Here is a 19,538-nt window from a genome sequence, read left to right as displayed (position 1 = left end):
GATGACTTGTGAGGATGTTGTACATTTGTTGCAAAGCCTGCTGTCGAAGGTGATTCGCTTGGCAAATATGCAATAGCAAATTCCAAGCAAGATAAACTAAAGTATTTAGTTTTTATTGGTGTAGATGAACTTTTAACAAAAGCACATATTATGAAAAGGAATAACGAGAGACCTATTGCTAACAATAGAATTGTTATTTGCATTATATATAACTGATGATGCTACGCATTATATGCCTCGCTGAGTTAGTGAAATGTAAAGGAAGTTTACGACTTTATGTATCCCAAGTAATGCAAACTTTTATAGAAAAAGATAGATAACTTATGGATGCATTCGAACGGTAGTAGTCTGTCATAACGACTTTCAAGTATCTTACTTAGATGATGATTTTATCAACCTTTCAGAAAGATAGACGTTTTTTATCAAGACCTAATGAAGAAGGAGAAAAGACAGAAGCAATTAATGATGTTGCAACTTAAGAGGTCCTTCCCATGATCACGTAAGTGCAAAGTACTCGAGAAATAATTTAATAAGATAATTATTTTTTTAAATTACTAAAGGTTGTTGCTTGTGGTTTTCATAGACCTTTCTGATTAGAAGTTTTATATTAAAGGGTCTTCAAGAAAAAGGTCTTTTTTGGTGAACTCGAGATCCTCTCTGGGTGAAATCTTGTTTTAGTCATTTTATTTTATTTTTTAAAAAATTTTAAAATAAATAATTATGTCATGAAACAAATAAATCATACCTGATCATCATAATAAACAGCATAGAAGAAAAAAAAAGTGACCATCAATGACTTCTGGAAAGGACTTATCAGCAAATTATTAATGCATAACTGAGGACTTTTGAAAAATAAATGAGGACATAAGCAGCAAATTTTCTAAACTAATTTGGGTCAAAAACTAATGCCAAAAATGTGAGCTCCATTTGTTTTGTTTTTGTTGTCCAAAATATTCCGAATAGATATATTTTGTCTTTTTATAACTTTTAAAAAGTATTTTACATTCTTCAGCATCATTACTAACTTATAATCAATAGTTGCTCCACAACCATACGACAATCTCCGTTGTCCAATTTTCTCGGTCCTTCCTCTTAGAATCTTTAATTAAGTTAAAATTTTAGTAACTATATATATTACTAAAAAAAATAATGACACTTTTCCTTATTTTGAAGACACCAAAATGATAATACAACATTAGAATAAAAAAAATGAAGTTTCATAACACAAACCAAGTTGTACGAAGCAAAAATTACATATACTATTCTTTTGACAAATTAAGAATTAATAGTCTACATTTATATATTCTTTAAAAAAAGAAATAAATATTTTTTAATATTCTTTTAGAATTTTGAAAGGAATTTTACACTCTTCAACATCATTGTCAGCTTATAATAATTAGTCGCTCTACCACCATCCAACAATATTCTTTGTCCACTCTTTTGAATCTTTTCTCTTAGAATCTTTCATTAAATTAAAATTTTATCAACTAAACATATCACTAAAGAAAATAATAATACTATTTTTTTATTTTTAAGACACTAAAATAATAATACAACATTATATATATAAAAAAAGCTCCATAACTAACTGTAGATATATGCACATTTTATTACCTACCTGCTAATTGTTCTCTTAATACAATTAAACTGTTATTATAAAAAAAAATAAAGATACAACCAACGTAGCTCAAATTAAATAATCTTTCTGAATTTGTGATATATGCTCAATTTGGTTGCGATGAATTCAAACATAGACATAAATGTCGGAGTGTGGCAAAATGCATGGGTCTTAATAATTAAATGAAACCAAACGCAGGAGACATGTTGGGTCTATTAGATCGCATAAGCAAAATCAAACACTTGATTTAATTATATAACAATACAGATGTGTATCAAATTTAATATAGATATGTTGTTCAAAGCGTTAAATTAAACTGTTAAAATGGACGTATTGCTCTATATTTTTTAATGTGCGAGTCCGGATATGACTAGAACAAATATGTTATAGCCACATCCACATCAGTTGTTTCCTTTGAAGTATGTTCCGTCCAAGCGGCTCTAACATAATTCTTTGAGATGTCTCCATTCAAAAGGTTTCCTCACTAAATTAGATCACAATCATCTAACTGACAGCACACTTACTAATATGCCTCCACACCAATTAACATGATCGAGGCCAAGTTGACACTGATCGATCAGCTGACAGAATTAGCTAAATATGGTAGAAACAGAACACAAAAGCTTTGATATTTCGGTTACACCTTTCTGAAGTAATCGACTTTCCCCCAAACCAATTTCTGAGACGTCAGGATAAAAGAATCAGTACCTCTTGTTGCAGAAAAAATAAATAGAAGAAGAATCACCAAATCAACATGGAAGTTATACTCCAAGAAACTCTTGCAGAATTTAAATAGTCACAAATATAAAGTGATTAATTTGCAGTCAGCATGCAATAGGTTGACACTTCGTCTTAAGGAAGCACTTGCAATCCTAGTTTTCCGCAACAACGTCATTCTTTCCCTGCACAGCAACAACATAGGACTCATATTGAGCAATAAATTTCTCCTTGCCTAGCAGGAAAAGGAATTTGTTTCTGAACTTCTCTTCAGGTAGCGTCACGACAGATGCCAGGTTATGCCCTCTATCCAGCAATTTATTCTGATCAAGAAAATTCATAACATCATATCGAGGTCTCAACCTCTTCTCCAAGCTATATGTAAGAAGCACGGGATGGCCAATGATATATGTCAGCTCACAACCAGCTTCCTTCATCAGGAATGTCATCTTGTCACATATGTTCTTCTTTGAGAGTGTCCAAATGGAGGTGCACTTCCCGATTAAAGCAATGATGTCAGGCTGGGACCACCCAAAGCTCATCAGAGTTACCGACATAGCATCAAACCTGGACCTGCTCACGGTAATGACCACATTAAGTGCTTTAGTGTATACTCCAGAGTCTCGTGGGACACCCAATTCATCAATATATTTGATAACTTCCTTTAATTTGTCTATTCTACCAAAACCGCCCGGCATTGTCACCACCATATGCGCGATCCGCTCATCACTGATGCCATGTTCCCTCAAGAGAGATATACTGGGTTCTATATTCCGAGCCAAGCTAGAAGTAAGAACAAACATGTTCCTCTTGCAGGCTTTCAGAAACCTCTCATTAGAACCAAGTAGTGATCTCCAGAAGTTGATCCTTGGTTGGATATCACTTAAACGGAGCAGTGTAGAACATGATGAAACCAGCCGAATTATTTCAGTGTCAGAAAATCCCATCTCCAGCAAAGATCTCATCCTGGGCTTCAGGATAGTCTCTACGTTAGCACGTAGAAACCTGGGTTCCCTCTGCATAAGCTTCATGACTTGTGCATCACTCCAACCACTCTGCTTAAAGAACTCAATGGAAGGACTTGAACTTGAAAGTTTTTTTTCACAGATGCTATCATCAGCCGTTTTTACAGCCTCTTTTGAGGAAAGTTCACATGACTCAAGGGGGCCGACCAATGTAAAGTTGGATCTATGATTTGAACTGTGCTCTTTGGCAGTGGAAAAGCTAAACAGACTGCAGAGTTGATAGGAGGAAAGATGGATGTTGGACTTGTTACAAGAGAGAAGGCAAAAGAGCCTCTGCTGGACCGAAAACATTAGTCTTTTGAGGCAGTATCCCGTACTGTTTGCAGAAAAATACAAGAAAAGTAGTCTTATTTCTGCCCTCTCCAAGTCCAAATTCCTCTTCTACCTCGAATCAAGGATGTTGAAAACTTTCAACTAATCATCTGTCTCAGACAACATTCCTTTACCAATCATGTTAATCCACATGCATTTAGTTCCAATCAGCCATTTCTTTCAGAGATAAGTCTCAAAATGGTGTTTGAGAGTTGATAAAGAGTACCTATGATTAGTTACTTATTATCATGCTCACATCCGAGCAATTTTCCACCACTGAAATAATGGCATCAGACAACACCAGCGCACAGACAATATTCCACTTATTTTTCCATTGTAGTTGGTGGGTTTAGACACTACCAAGCATCCCATATCCCTGTAGCAATTTAAAAACCATATCAAATGTATCTTCATCGAAGATGCTGCATAAGAGTGGCAAAGGCACTTACCATGTTGATCGTATACAGACGATACTCGTGTTTATACTTGTAGGTTGAACATCAATGACTTGCAAATGGTACTAAAGAATTCAGAATAACAGGAAGATGCATAATGTTTTCTCTAACATCAGATTCAGTAATGTCCTATAACTAAAACCTGGAACATTTCAAATGAGCACTTCCAGAATAATTGATCCATTTCATCAAGAATGTAGAGAGATGATCTAGTTATAAGTCTTGCAAAACTGGTAAGTAGAAAAGATACTGTTGAATTAATTAACAACAGTAAATTGTGAGGTTCAACATGCTAAAAAAGGCATTGATGATGAAGATGACCAACGTGACAAAAAAAAACAACATAGCTGGAAGACCAGAGAAAGGCAATAAATTTTCTGAAAAATGAACACAGAGATAAGAAAACTGCCTCAATCAAGTAATGCTACTAGTTTATTTGGTTCTATGCTGATAAAAGAACTTAATTTATGAGAAAGATTGCTCATGTAAATAACTTCAACTACAGTAAAAAAATTATATGTGGCATCAGCTACATATCATTAATGAAGAAAAAAAACCTAGATCAGTGAGGATTTGCCAATAAAACTGGCAAGTGCAAGCAACCACAATAATAACAAAAGCCATGATGTCCAAACTATTCATGATCAGCCATATGGATCTTCTGCATCATTGAACTCTGTGTAAGAAAATATCTGTACTTAAAGTAAGAGCATTCAAATCTCTTTCTGTTGTTACTGGAAAAGGCCCCTTCAAATCACCAACTAAACCAGCAAATACAAGATTTGACAATTCAAATATAAGCAGGCCTGTGTGTTTTGAGGTACGAACAAGCCTCAAGTAGCAGAGATAGTTGCTTTCAGCACTACCACAGAGAACACACTATGCTGACATAAAGGTGTAAGGTTATACCTGACCAAATACATTGAGATTTTCGGGTTTGGAAATCAAGTCAAATTCTAGTTGTTTACTCAACTTGTCGTTTAGATTGAGTCGAGTCCTTTGTGTCATTTGGAGCTTTGTGTTGAAATTTTCTGATGTGCTTGAAAAGGAAACTGCAATGCAGTAAACATAATAAGAAAACTAAGAGGTTTGATGAACCAAACAATTCATCAAAATAAGCAGTTGCTGTTGAGAGAGCATATTTTGGGAAACCTAGTCACATTAGTATTATCTTAGGTATATTTTTAATTAAAATGCTTCACATGAGGAATAGTCAGACTTGTGCATGATTCTATTGACAAATAATTATGATTTTCTTTGGACAGTGACCCAATTATTGTCTCAGCTATCTCTTGTTCTATCTTTTCCGTGTGTTTTTCTTTTTCTCTAAGACTCCCTAATTCCCTTTGCTCTTTATAAAAGCAGCACTTCTCCTGCTGTCTATCTTAACAACAGTATTTAACTTGCATACTGTGACTTGCTATTTCTTTAAAGTAAATGCTCATGATATGCTGCTGACTGCTTGTTGGGAGGGTAGCGGGTAACTATCAGGGAGAAGGAAAGGGGAGGGGAAGATGTATAGAGAGGGCGAAGAGGGGTGTAGAGGAGGGAGATGGGGGCTGTCGGGGCCGGAGCAAGATAATGGAGAGGGCGCTGTCGGGTCCGGAGTAGGAAAACGGAGAGGGGACCGTTGGGATCGGAGTAGGAAAACAGGGGGCGGGGACTGTGATGAAGTGGAGGAGTGGGAGGGATCGGGGGAGAGGGGCGAGGGGCTGCGATGAACGGGTGAAAGAGAGAGGAGGGAGGAGGATGGTGTCAGGAAAGCGGGAGAGCTGCGACGAAAGGGGGAAGAGGGAGGAGGAGGGAGGAGAAGGGATTGTGCGACGGCGAAGGAGTAGGAGTAAGAGAGAGATACCGGGCGCTGTACCGTTCGATGACGGAGAGGAAGCCGCAGCCTCCACCGTTCTCCGAGGAAAACCCCGCAGCGATAAGAGCTCGACGGAGGAAGATCCCGCCGCTGCTGCCGCCGTTCGAGAAGGGAAACGCCGCAGTCACAGTCGCTGTGGAGAAGGAGACAGTTTCACCGCTGCATTTAGGGCACGGGTGCGACTTTCAGAATGCCGTTCTCATCTGGTTCAATCGAACCAGATTTCCAAATTTTCTTGACTCGGGCTCGACTAAGCCTTAATCAGGCGGGCGCCTGGGCCGCACCATGATGAACTCGACCGCCCGGTGTAGTCAATTGCTTCCGCTATCGTGAAGAACTTTCGTCAACGTATCATTGACGAAGAAAAATTACTTTTTTTTTATTGAGAATCTAAATCAGTGAGAATTTGCTAATAAAAACAAACAAGTGCAAACAATAACAATAAAAACAAAAGCCATAATATCCGAACTATTTATGCTCTCTGTAAGAAAACATATTTAGTCAAATTTAAAGCATTCAATTCTCTTTCTATTGTTAGTAATACATTCTCCTTCGAGTCACTAACTAAACCAGCAAATATAAGATTTGATATTCTAAATATTGGTAGGACATTTTGTTTTGAGTTAAGAGCAAGTCTCAAATTATCGAGAGAGTGGCTTTTATCCATGTAAGGTTAAATCTAGCCTAAGTAAATTGATTTCAATTCCGGAATTATCATTTGGCAAATTTTAGAATAAAAAATCGAACCCCTAAGGGTCGGTTCAAGTTTGATCGATTTTGATTCTAGTTTGATTTATTTCAAATACTTAAGATATTATGCTTAAGATATTTATTTCAAATACACTATAGAACACAATGATCCATGGTGCAAGGTTGTGTGTTTGAATCACGTGGGGTTTAAACCCCCTCTTTTTTCTTTTTTTTACCGTTTAAAATATTTTGTCATCATAATTCTTAGCTTTTCGTTTTACTCATTTTACTTCACAAATAATAAATTTATTTACTTGACTCCTAATGAGATAAAATAACCAATGTATCGGTAACACAATAATTTTTTGTTGACACTGTTGCCTTCCTTAATCTACAAATTCTCACCATCAAATTTTTATATCAATATATTAACCAGATTATACAACTGTCTTCGAGTTCTGCAGAGAAATAGTAGTTCTCAACCTTTTTAACTTCTATAGAGAGCATATGAACACTACACCATGAATTTAGCACTTAGTTCTTCAATTAGAAACTAATCTCCAGCAATCTTTTATTTGGTTACCTTTCTGAAGTAATTGACTTTCCCACACCAATTTCTAAGACATCAGCATAAAAGAATCAGTACCTTTTGTTGTAGAAAAAATAAATAGAAGAACAATCACCAAATCAACGTGGAAGTTATACTCCAAGAAACTCCTGCAGAATTTAAATGGTCACAAATATAAAGTGATTAACTTGCAGTCAGCATGCAATAGGTTGCACTTTGTCTTAAGGAAGCACTTGCAATCCTAGTTTTCCACAACAACGTCGTGCTTTCCCTGCACAGCAACGACATAGGAATCATATTGAGCAATAAAATTCTCCTTGCGTAGCAGGAAAAGGAATTGGTTTCTGAACTTCTCTTCAGATAGCTTCACGAGAGATTGCAGGTTATGTCCTTTATCCAGCAATTTATTCTGATCAAGAAAATTCATAACTTCATATCGAGGTCTCAACCTCTTCTCCAAGCTATATGTAAGAAGCACAGGACGATAAATGATATATGTCAGCTCACAACCAGCTTCCTTCATCAGGAATGTCATCTTATCACATAAGTTCTTCTTTGAGAGATTCCAAATGGATGGATGCCTCCTGAATGCAGCAATGCAGTCTGGTTGGGACCACCCAAAGCTCATCAGGGTTGCAAAGGTAGCATCAAACCTGGACCTGCTCCGGGTCATGACTGCTAATAGTGCACGATGGAAGTTTTTACGGTCACGTGACACACCCAACTCCTCAACATGTTCGATAAATTCCTTGATACATTTTTCTGTCCGACAAAATAAACTAGGTTGTGTCACAACCATCTGCACGATGCATTGCTCACTGATGCCACATTCCCTCAAGAGAGATATATTGGGCTCAATCTTTCGAGCCAAGCTAGAAGTAAGGAGAAACATGCTCCTCCTGCAGGCTTTAATTAACCACTCATTAGAACCAAGAAGTGACCTCCAGAAGTCGATCCTCAGTTGGATGTCACGTAGAAGGAGCACCCTTGGACATGATGAAACCAGCTGAACTATTTCAGTGTCAGAAAATCCCATGTCCTGCAAAGATCTCATCCTGGGCTTCAGGATAGTCTCTACGTTAGCACGTAGAAACCCGGGTTCCCTCTGCATAAGCTTCATGACTTGTGCATCACTCCAACCACTCTGCTTAAAGAACTCAATGGAAGGACTTGAACTTGAAAGTTTTTTTTCACAGATGCGATCATCAGCTGTTTTTGCAGCCTCTTTTGAGGAAAGTTCACATGACTCAAGGGAGTCGACCAATGTAAAGTTGGATCTATGATTTGAACTGTGCTCTTTGGCAGTGGAAAAGCTAAACAGACTGCAGAGTTGATAGGAGGAAAGATGGATGTTGGACTTGTTACAAGAGAGAAGGCAAAAGAGCCTCCGCTGGACCGAAAACATTAGTCTTTTGAGGCAGTATCCCGCACTGTTTGCAGAAAAATACAAGAAAAGTAGTCTTGTTTATGCCCTCTCCAAGTCCAAATTCCTCTTCTACCTCAAATCAAGGATGTTGAAAACTTTCGACTAATCATCTGTCTCAGACAACATTCCTTTACCAATCATGTTAATCCACATGCATTTAATTCCAATCAGCCATTTCTTTCAGAGATAAGTCTCTAAATGGTGTTTGAGAGTTGATAAAGAGTACCTATGATTAGTTACTTATTATCATGCTCACATCCGAGCAATTTTCCACCACTGAAATAATGGCATCAGACAACACCAGCGCACAGACACAATATTCCACTTATTTTTCCAATGTAGTTGGTGGGTTTAGACACTACCAAGCATCCCATATCCCTGTAGCAATTTAAAAACCATATCAAATGTATCTTCATCAAATATGCTGCATAAGAGTGGCAAAGGCATTTACCATGTTGATCGGAGTAGGAAAACAGGGGGCGGGGACTGTGATGAAGTGGAGGAGGGGGAGGGATCGGGGAAGAGGGGCGAGGGGCTGCGATGAACGGGTGAAAGAGAGAGGAGGGAGGAGAAGGGAGGAGGAGGAGGATGGTGTCAGGGAAGCGGGAGAGCTGCGACGAAAGGGGGAAGAGGGAGGAGGAGGGAGGAGAAGGGATTGTGCGACGGCGAAGGAGTAGGAGTAAGAGAGAGATACTGGGCGCTGTACCGTTCGATGACGGAGAGGAAGCCGCAGCCTCCACCGTTCTCCGAGGAAAACCCCGCAGCGATAAGAGCTCGACGGAGGAAGATCCCGCCGCTGCTGCCGCCTTTCGAGAAGGAAAACGCCGCAGTCGCAGTCGCTGTGGAGAAGGAGACAGTTTCACCGCTGCATTTAGGGCACGGGTGCGACTTTCAGAATGCCGTTCTCATTGACGAAGAAAAATTACTTTTTTATTGAGAATCTAAATCAGTGAGAATTTGCTAATAAAAACAAACAAGTGCAAACAATAACAATAAAAACAAAAGCCATAATATCCGAACTATTTATGCTCTCTGTAAGAAAACATATTTAGTCAAATTTAAAGCATTCAATTCTCTTTCTATTGTTAGTAATACATTCTCCTTCGAGTCACTAACTAAACCAGCAAATATAAGATTTGATAATCTAAATATTGGTAGGACATTTTGTTTTGAGTTAAAGAACAAGTCTCAAATTGTCGAGAGAGTGGCTTTTATCCATGTAAGGTTAAATCTAACCTAAGTAAATTGATTTCAATTCCGGAATTATCATTTGGCAAAATTTAGAAAAAAAAATCGAACCCCTAAGGGTCTGTTCAAGTTTGATCAATTTTGATTCTGAACTGATATTTTTAATTTATTTTTTATTTAAATATTATAATAAAAAATCATAATTTTTTTTAAATTTTGAAAAATGATTGTAGTAAATGTGTAATGATATACTAAAAATTAATATAAAATTATGTAAAATTATAAATATTTAATCCCTTCTTCTAATATTGGATATTTCAATCATCCTTTCAATTCATATTTTTAATATAAGATAATTATCCTCGTAGAAGATGTATTGGTCTAGTTTTATCATCTTTGTGTATACTTAAACATCAATTGATTCGAGGGTCATACTCAATCTAATTTCATGTAGAACCCATCTTTTGAAGACTCACTCCATAGGTACCATCGACACTAAAATTGTTAGTATTAAGACAACTATTGGGCCCAATTGTTGAAGCCCAATTATCCATTGTAACCTGTTTGATATATGTTTTTTTCTATATAAAACACCATCAAATTGATGATTTAAATAGGAAGCAGAATCATTGATTCTGAGATCTTTTATTTTAATTTTTCAAGGAACTAGAATTAAATCACCCCTAGTCGATTCCTATTAGATTTCCAATCAACGAATCGTCCATTTTGGTTCGATTCAATTGTGATTCAAACTTGTCCTAGATAAGGACTACTTATACCTAACTAAATGCATTGAAATGAGTTACACTAGTTGTTCAGCACATTTAGATCATTTGGGGTTTTGCTATGTGTTTGAAAAAGAAAATCCTAGAAAGATAGACAATATAAGGAAGCTAAGATATTTGATAAACCACACACTTAATCAAAATAAAGCTGATCCATTTTGTCGGTCAAAGTTTGCTTGTCGCCAACCCATTTTTAGTTTCAATGCAGAATCATTCATAATGGACTACGTGAGCTAATTACAATCCAGATTGTTTGACTTTTGCATATTAACATGTTATGTTATATTATAACCATTTTCTTAGATTTCAATTTATTATTTACAAATCAATTAGGCGCTTGACCCGCTCAGCACTTGAATCCAAGTGAAATCAAATTAGTTTGATTTAAGCTCAATCCAACTACAATTGAATCAGATGAATGGCTAACTCGCTCAACCAACTCACTCATCAGACTCTCAGGTCTCATCACAGTGTGCTTAGGTGAAAGAAAGCATAAGTGACCACTTGTTTCAGTAAAAAAAATTATATGTAGCTTCAGCTAAACATCACTCATGAAAAAATATATTTCTATTTTTATTGAGAAGCATCACTAGCGTAATATAGATGGAGAATTTGTCAATGTAACCTGCAAGTGCACAATCATAATAATAACAAAAGTCAAGAAAATTTACTAGTAATAGAAAGAGATTTTAATTATTTTAATTTGACTACATACGTTGTCTTACATAATTCTCCTTCACATCACCAACTAAACTCTCAAATACAATATGTGATCATTGAAACATAAGCTGGGCAACTTGTTTTAAGGTAAGAACAAGCCTCAAGTTGCCAAGATAATGACTTTTAACACTACAGTAGAGAAGAGAACATAGCGAGATAAAGGTGTAAGGTTATACCTAACCAAATGCATTCAGATTTTGAGTTTGGAAATAAGTTACATAATAGTTTTATTCGGGTCCTTTGCATCATTTGGTGTTTTGATGATGCTTGAAATGAAAATTATAAAGCGGTACATAAAATAAGAAAATATTAATTTTTTTATATAATTTTTTAGTGGATTTAATGAGGTTACGATTGATCCTTTGCGAATAAGTATCACAATGTTACTGTACAACTTAGACGAGAACAATTACGTTCCTAGCAATAGGTAGGAAAGAAGAGATTTTTTGACTCCCCTAAAATAATAAATATAAATATTATACTATGAAAGCCAATACATATCTCGGTAGACATTTGATGATAGAGAAGCCTATGAAAGCAAATTAAAATAATTATGTGACATCAAATTTTTATGCTAAAAAATATCTAATCAATTTGTGGATTAAAAAGTTGTTAGGACTCTAGCTAGTCATTCATGTAAAACCTACCTAACCAACACCCATTAAAGATCATGAAGAGGCCAGCTAAGGATAGGATTAGTTTGGAGGTTGCTTCTTAGAGAAGCATTAGGAGTTGGAGTTGGTTAGAAGTAGGAGTCTTGAGTAAGAGTCCTATTATGAGTTGAGATTTAGAAGCCTTATAAATATTCATTTATTCATCCTCTTTTAATAAGAAATAGATGAATATTTTTAGCAGCAACTTGGAGGAAGAACCCCTATAGAGTTCCAAGAAGATCGATCTCCACAGAGATCAACCCTAAGCTAAGAATCCACGATGGTTCTATCAAAAGTCTCATTTTATAAAATAAATCTAGCATCATAAGTTATGTTACTTTAGATATAACCTTATTCTAAGATTTGACTTTATGTTTCACGTACCCAATGCTTTAACAAGAACTTATTACCGAAAAGCATTCAATTCTTTGTTTAGAAATATTATATGAAATACTAGAGAAATTTGTATGAACCCCAAGTATACACAGCTTAATCTTGCATATCCGCTAAGTTCTTACTAAAAGAATCACGATAATAAACTTAATAACCACTTGATTAAAAAGAAATAGTTCTTACTACAAGACTCACAATAATGAAGGTAAGAATTAAGTATTATGTCGAAAAAACATTAAAGAAGTATCGTAGCCGACGAAAAATAAAATTTATTGACAAATCATCCAATACAAAATTCTTCTATTATTTCTTGATCACTAAGATTTAAAGGAAGTGTTAAAAGTTTGAAACTATATTTTATCTTGTCTTTGGCAAATGATGACGATCATTTCTATTATGCTTAAGATATTTATTTCAAATACACTAATGATGGCAAATGATCCATGGTGCAAGGTTGTGTGTTTGAATCACCTGGGGTTTAAACCCCCTCTTTTTTCTTTTTTTTTTACCGTTTAAAATATTGTCATCATAATTCTTAGCTTTTCGTTTTACTCGTTTTACTTCACAAATAATAAATTTATTTTCTTGACTCCCAATGAGATAAAGTGTAACCAATGTATCGATAACACAATAATTTTTTATTGACACTGTAGCCTTTCTTAATCTACAAATTCTCACCATCAAATTTTTGAGTTCGGCAGAGAAATAGTAGTTCTCAACCTCTACACCATGAATTTAGCACTTGGTTCTTGAACTAGAAACTAATATCCAGCAATCTTTTATTTGGTTACCTTTCTGAAGTAATTGACTTTACCCCACACCAATTTCTGAGACATCAGCATAAAAGAAACAGTACCTGTTGTTGTAGAAAAAATAAATAGAAGAACAATCACCAAATCAACGTGGAAGTTATACTCAAAGAAACTCCTGCAGAATTTAAATGGTCACAAATAAAAAGTGATTAACTTGCAGTCAGCATGCAATAGGTTGACACTTTGTCTTAAGGAAGCACTTGCAATCCTAGTTTTCCACAACAACGTCGTGCTTTCCCTGCACAGCAACGACATAGGAATCATATTGAGCAATAAAATTCTCCTTGCGTAGCAGGAAAAGGAATTTGTTTATGAACTTCTCTTCAGATAGCTTCACGACATATTGCAGGTTATATCCTTTATCCAGCAATTTATTCTGATCAAGAAAATTCATAACTTCATATCGAGGTCTCAACCTCTTCTCCAAGCTATATGTAAGAAGCACAGGATGATAAATGATATATGTCAGCTCACAACCAGCTTCGTTCATCAGGAATGTCATCTTATCACATAAGTTCTTCTTTGAGAGATTCCAAATGACTGGATGCCTCCTGAATGCAGCAATGCTGTCTGGTTGGGACCACCCAAAGCTCATCAGGGTTGCAAAGGTAGCATCGAACCTGGACCTGCTCAGGGTCATGACTGATAATAGTGCACGAGGGAAGATTTTACAGTCACGTGACACACCCAACTCCTCAACGTGTTCGATAAATTCCTTGATACATTTTTCTGTTCGACATAAAAATCTTGGTAGTTTCACCACCATCTGCGCAATGCGTTGTTCACTAATGCCACATTCCCTCAAGAGAGATATATTGGGCTCAATCTTTCGAGCCAAGCTAGAAGTAAGGAGAAACATGCTCCTCCTGAAGGCTTTAATTAACCACTCATTAGAACCAAGAAGTGACCTCCAGAAGTTGATCCTCAGTTGGATGTCACGTAGAAGGAGCACCCTTGGACATGATGAAACCAGCTGAACTATTTCAGTGTCAGAAAATCCCATGTCCTGCAAAGATCTCATCCTAGGCTTCAGGATAGTCTCTACATTAGCACGTAGAAACCCGGGTTCCCTCTGCATAAGCTTCATGACTTGTGCATCACTCCAACCACTCTGCTTAAAGAACTCAATAGAAGGACTTGAACTTGAAAGTTTTTTTTCACAGATGCGATCATCAGCCGTTTTTGCAGCCTCTTTTGAGGAAAGTTCACATGACTCAAGGGGGTCGACCAATGTAAAGTTGGATCTATGATTTGAACTGTGCTCTTTGGCAGTGGAAAAGCTAAACAGACTGCAGAGTTGATAGGAGGAAAGATGGATGTTGGACTTGTTACAAGAGAGAAGGCAAAAGAGCCTCTGCTGGACCGAAAACATTAGTCTTTTGAGGCAGTATCCCGCACTGTTTGCAGAAAAATACAAGAAAAGTAGTCTTGTTTATGCCCTCTCCAAGTCCAAATTCCTCTTCTACCTCAAATCAAGGATGTTGAAAACTTTCGACTAATCATCTGTCTCAGACAACATTCCTTTACCAATCATGTTAATCCACATGCATTTAGTTCCAATCAGCCATTTCTTTCAGAGATAAGTCTCTAAATGGTGTTTGAGAGTTGATAAAGAGTACCTATGATTAGTTACTTATTATCATGCTCATATCCGAGCAATTCTCCACCACTGAAATAATGGCATCAGACAACACCAGCGCACAGACACAATATTCCACTTATTTTTCCATTGTAGTTGGTGGGTTTAGACACTACCAAGCATCCCATATCCCTGTAGCAATTTAAAAACCATATCAAATGTATCTTCATCAAATATGCTGCATAAGAGTGGCAAAGGCATTTACCATGTTGATCGTATACAGACGATACTCATGTTTATACTTCTCGGTTGAACATCAATGACTTCCAAATGGTACTACAGAATTCAGAATAACAGGAAGATGCATAATGTTTTCTCTACAATCAGATTCAGTAATGTCCTATAACTAAAACCTGGAACATTTCAAATGAGCAATTCCAGAATAATTTATCCTTTTCATCAAGAATGTAGAGAGATGATCTAGTTATAAGTCTTGCAAGACTGGTAAGTAGAAAAGACACTGTTGAATTAATTAACAACAGTAAATTGTGAGGTTCAACATGCTAAAAAAGGCATTGTTGATGATGATGAGCAACTTGACAAAAAAAAACAACATAGCTGGAAGACCAGAGAAAGGCAATAAATTTTCTGAAAAATGAATACAGAGATAAGAAAACTGCCTCAATCAAGTAATGCTACTAGTTCATTTGGTTCTATGCTGATAAAAGAACTTAATTTATGAGAAAGATTGCTCATGTAAATAACTTCAACTACAGTAAAAAAAATTATATGCGGCGTCAGCTACATATAATTAATGAAGAAAAAAAACCTAGATCAGTGATAATTTGCCAATAAAAGAGGCAAGGGCAAGCAACCACGATAATAACAAAAGCCATGATGTCCAAACTATTCATGATCAGCCATATGGATCTTCTGCATCATTGAACTCTGTGTAAGAAATTATTGTTAGGACCCTTTTTCTGAGCTTTTGAATAATGTTTATTGAGTCTGTTTAGTCCATTTGTTTATTGAGTCGGTTTGGTTCAGTTAGAGTCAAGTAGAGGTTTATCTAATATTTATTTATTATTAGTGTTCAAGTCCTGATGGACTCTGGGTGGAACTCTATAAATAGGGATGTAACTGCTTCTTTTCAGTAATCTATGAAAAATATTATTCTGTCTTTGGACAAACCCTAGGAGGTCGATCCCCTCGAAGTGATCAAGGAGGGTCGATCCCCTCGAAGAGATCAAGGAGGGCCAATCCCCTCGAAGCGATCAAGGAGGCCGATCCCCTCGAAGCGATCATTATCATCCTCATTTCTCCCCTTTCTTCCACGATAAGATTTTAGGGTCTTATCATTTGGTATCAGAGCGACGATAAGACCTTTAGGGTCTTATCATTTGGTATCAGAGCCACGATCCTTGGCGCAGCCCGCCGCAGTCTTGCTTCCCTTCTTCCCCACCACCACTACAAGGCAACTCTTTCTTCACCGTTGTCGCTGCTTCTCCCCGGCCAGCGACCTTCGACCACCGCTCGACCTCCTCGCTGCCCCATCTCGATCAAAAAAAAAAAAAAAAAAAAAAGAAGAAAAGAAGAAACACGAGAGGAAGAAGAAGCCGCAGCCACCCCTGCGTCCCCTGCTTCCGGCCAACCCACCCGCCGCTGCTGCTCTCCGGCTAGCGCCCAAACCCTAGGAGGTCGATCCCCTCGAAGTGATCAAGGAGGGCCGATCCCCTCAAAGTGTTCAAGGAGGGCCGATCCCCTCGAAGCGATCAAGGAGGCCGATCCCCTCGAAGCGATCATTATCATCCTCATTTCTCCCATTTCTTCCATGATAAGATTTTAGGGTCTTATCATTTGGTATCAGAGCGACGATAAGACCTTTAGGGTCTTATCAATTATCTGTAGTTAAAGTAAGAGCATTCAAATCTCTTTCTGTTGTTACTGGAAAAGGCCCCTTCAAATCACCAACTAAACCAGCAAATACAAGATTTGACAATTCAAATATAAGCAGGCCTGTGTGTTTTGAGGTACTAACAAGTCTCGATTAGCAGAGATAGTTGCTTTCAGCACTACAGCAGAGAACACACTATGCTGACATAAAGGTGTAAGGTTATACCTGACCAAATACATTGAGATTTTGGGTCTATTTTCGGGTTTGGAAATCAAGTCAAATTCTAGTTGTTGACTCAACTAGTAGTTTAGATTGAGTCAAGTCCCTTGTGTCATTTGGGGTTTTGTGTTGAAATTTTCTGATGTGCTTGAAAAAGAAACTGCAATGCAGTAAAGATAATAAGAAAACTAAGAGGTCTGATGAACCAAACGCTTCATCAAAATAAGCAGTTGCTGTTGAGAGAGCTTCTATTGGGAAACCTAGTCAGATTAGTATTATGTTAGGTATATTTTTAATTAAAATGCTTCACATGAGGAATAGTCAGACTTGTGCATGATTCTACTGAAATAATTATGATTTTCTTTGGACAGTGACCCAATTATTGTCTCTGCTATCTCTTGTTCTATCTTTTCCATGTTTTTTTCTTTTTCTCTAAGACTCCCCAATTCCCTTTGCTCTTTATAAAAGCAGCACTTCTCCTGCTGTCTATCTTAACAACAGTACTTAACATGCATACTGTGACTTTCTATTTCTTTTAAGTAAATGCTCATGATAAGCTGCTGACTGCTCGTTGGGAGGGTAGCGGGTAACTATCAGGGAGAAGGAAAGGGGAGGGGAAGATGTGTAGAGAGAGCGAAGAGGGGTGTAGAGGAGGGAGATGGTGGCTGTCGAGGCCGGAGCAAGATAATGGAGAGGGGGCTGTCGGGTGCGGAGTAGGAAAACGGAGAGGGGACTGTTGGGATCGGAGAAGGAAAACGGGGGGCGGGGCCTGTGATGAAGTGGAGGAGGGCGAGGGGGAGGGGAAGAGGGGCGGGGGGCTGCGATGAACGGGTGAAAGAGGGAGGAGGAAGGAGAAGGGAGGAGGAGGATGGTGTCGGGGAAGCGGGAGAGCTGCGACGAATGGGGGAAGAGGCAGGAGGAGGGAGGAGAAGGGATTCTGCAACGGCGATGGAGGAGGAAGAGGAGGAGGAGTAAGAGAGAGATACCGGGCGCTGTACCGTTCGCTGACGGAGAGGAAGCCGCAGCATCCACCGTTCTCGGAGGAAAACGCCGCAGCGATAAGAGCTCGACGGAGGAAGATGCCGCCGCTGCTGCCGCCTTTCGCCAAGGAAAACGCCGCAGTCGCAGTCGCGGTCGCTGTAGAGAAGGAGACAGTTTCACCGCTGCATTTAGGGCACGGGTCCGAATTTGAGGATGTCGTTCTCATCTGGTTGAATCGAACCAGAGAACCAAATTTACTTGACTCGGGCTCGACGAAACCTGAATCATTCGGGTGCCTGGGCTGCACCCGGTTGAACTCGCTCGCCCGGCCCACTTATCGGGCGGCCGGTGACATCAATGGTTTCGGCCGTAGTTAAGAACTTTCTACTAGTATTGTCGCAACACTAAAAAAAAATTGTTAGATTGACCTTGATGATCCCTTTGATTTTTTTTATTTTTGTAATAATAGTTTTTCTCTCTTACAATTTTTATTTTCTCTAATAACTTGATCTATTGATAGAGAAGTTTGGAAGGTTGTCTACTATAGTTAGCACTATAATAGTAATATAAGTTAATAATTAATTTTTTAATATTTCTATTATGATCGAAATTGGTACTAAGAAAGGGGGGTGAATAAGTACTTTTATAAAAATTATATCGATTCAAAATTTTTATTCGATAAATCTCATATCGAAAAGATGTTTAAATGTAGAGTACAAGCAAAAACAGTAACGGTTGAATCAATAGACAATAATAATTTAAAGTAGAATATAAAGTGCACATCGTGTTTATAGTGATTCGGTCATCGTGACTTACATCAATCCTGATTCTTCCTCCATCGAGGCCACCAACTTTCACTATCAATCTTTTTTCAATAGGCGAAGATTAAATACCCTATTACAATATTTTTCTCAGGTTTAAAAGATAACCTTTATAAGTCACTCACCCCTCCCTTAAACAAAAATTGATAAAATGAGAAAAATTCTCACTAAATTACAATAGCGTTTTCTTACAAATTTATTCTCAATTCTTATGTTAACCGAGCAGGGATGAGTAGGATATTTACATACCTCAAATGGATTCAAATTTAGAGTCAAAACAGTCTCATCCCGGGTTTTCAAGGTACTAGCGGTACCATCGTCAATACTGGACGGTACCACCACCTACCGGACTGACAATTAGCGGTACCACCACCTATCAGTCTGACACTATGTGGTACTATCGTCTGTCAGTCTGACACTATATGGTACTATCGCCTAGTCTCACATTAACACTAGTCAGTACCACCGCTTCACATAGTCTCGGAGATTTTGTTTGGGTGATATCACCACCCAGACACCTTAGGAAGCTAAGCCTCAAGCGGTGCCATCGCTTGGGCCAGTTCAAGGTCACTGAATGGGCCTTCCACTTGGCCCAAAACAACCCCAACTTAGGCCCAATGAGCCCCTAATTGAGTTACATTGTTTTATCCCAAAATTGAGTCAATTAGATCTAAATTAACTTGATTTAAACACACAATTATAAGAATGAATCCTATCTTATCTAGCATATTATTGATTCATTCGATGCTTCATCTGGTATTTTGATGCATCATCCTCTCTTTCAATATATTACCCAATCGACATGATAGACTCAC

At 37.7% G+C, this 19,538-nt stretch overlaps 1 protein-coding gene and 2 long non-coding RNA genes across 6 annotated transcripts; all 3 read right to left on the bottom strand.

Moving 5' to 3' along the window:
• Positions 1 to 2,367: 2,367 nt before the first annotated feature.
• LOC103969659 (uncharacterized) lies at positions 2,368 to 6,134 on the bottom strand. 4 transcript variants are annotated; one of them, XM_065130518.1, is made up of 3 exons: positions 5,995 to 6,134; positions 5,101 to 5,179; positions 2,368 to 4,048 (listed from the first exon to the last, which is right to left on the bottom strand). In XM_065130518.1, exon 3 carries the CDS (start codon positions 3,649 to 3,651, stop codon positions 2,491 to 2,493), a length of 1,161 nt encoding a protein of 386 aa, XP_064986590.1. In that variant the 5' UTR covers positions 3,652 to 4,048; positions 5,101 to 5,179; positions 5,995 to 6,134; the 3' UTR covers positions 2,368 to 2,490. The 4 variants fall into 4 exon arrangements, with proteins under 4 accessions (XP_064986590.1, XP_064986589.1, XP_009381540.2 ...); XM_065130517.1 differs by having other exon boundaries at positions 5,983 to 6,132; XM_009383265.3 differs by lacking the exon at positions 5,101 to 5,179 and having other exon boundaries at positions 5,995 to 6,132.
• Positions 6,135 to 7,352: 1,218 nt separating this feature from the next.
• Positions 7,353 to 9,563, bottom strand: LOC103969660 (uncharacterized). Its single transcript, XR_010492107.1, has 2 exons — positions 9,385 to 9,563; positions 7,353 to 9,056 (listed from the first exon to the last, which is right to left on the bottom strand). It is a non-coding gene; the product is annotated as an uncharacterized LOC103969660 (long non-coding RNA).
• A 3,763-nt stretch (positions 9,564 to 13,326) lies between these two features.
• Positions 13,327 to 18,387, bottom strand: LOC135625559 (uncharacterized). Its single transcript, XR_010492106.1, has 2 exons — positions 15,074 to 18,387; positions 13,327 to 15,000 (listed from the first exon to the last, which is right to left on the bottom strand). It is a non-coding gene; the product is annotated as an uncharacterized LOC135625559 (long non-coding RNA).
• Between the last annotated feature and the right edge of the window lie 1,151 nt (positions 18,388 to 19,538).

This window comes from Musa acuminata, chromosome BXJ2-10 (assembly GCF_036884655.1).
Source record: "Musa acuminata AAA Group cultivar baxijiao chromosome BXJ2-10, Cavendish_Baxijiao_AAA, whole genome shotgun sequence".
NCBI lineage: Eukaryota > Viridiplantae > Streptophyta > Magnoliopsida > Zingiberales > Musaceae > Musa > Musa acuminata.
Note: the sequence above shows the minus strand (reverse complement) of the source record. Positions and strands in the feature narration are given on the sequence as shown.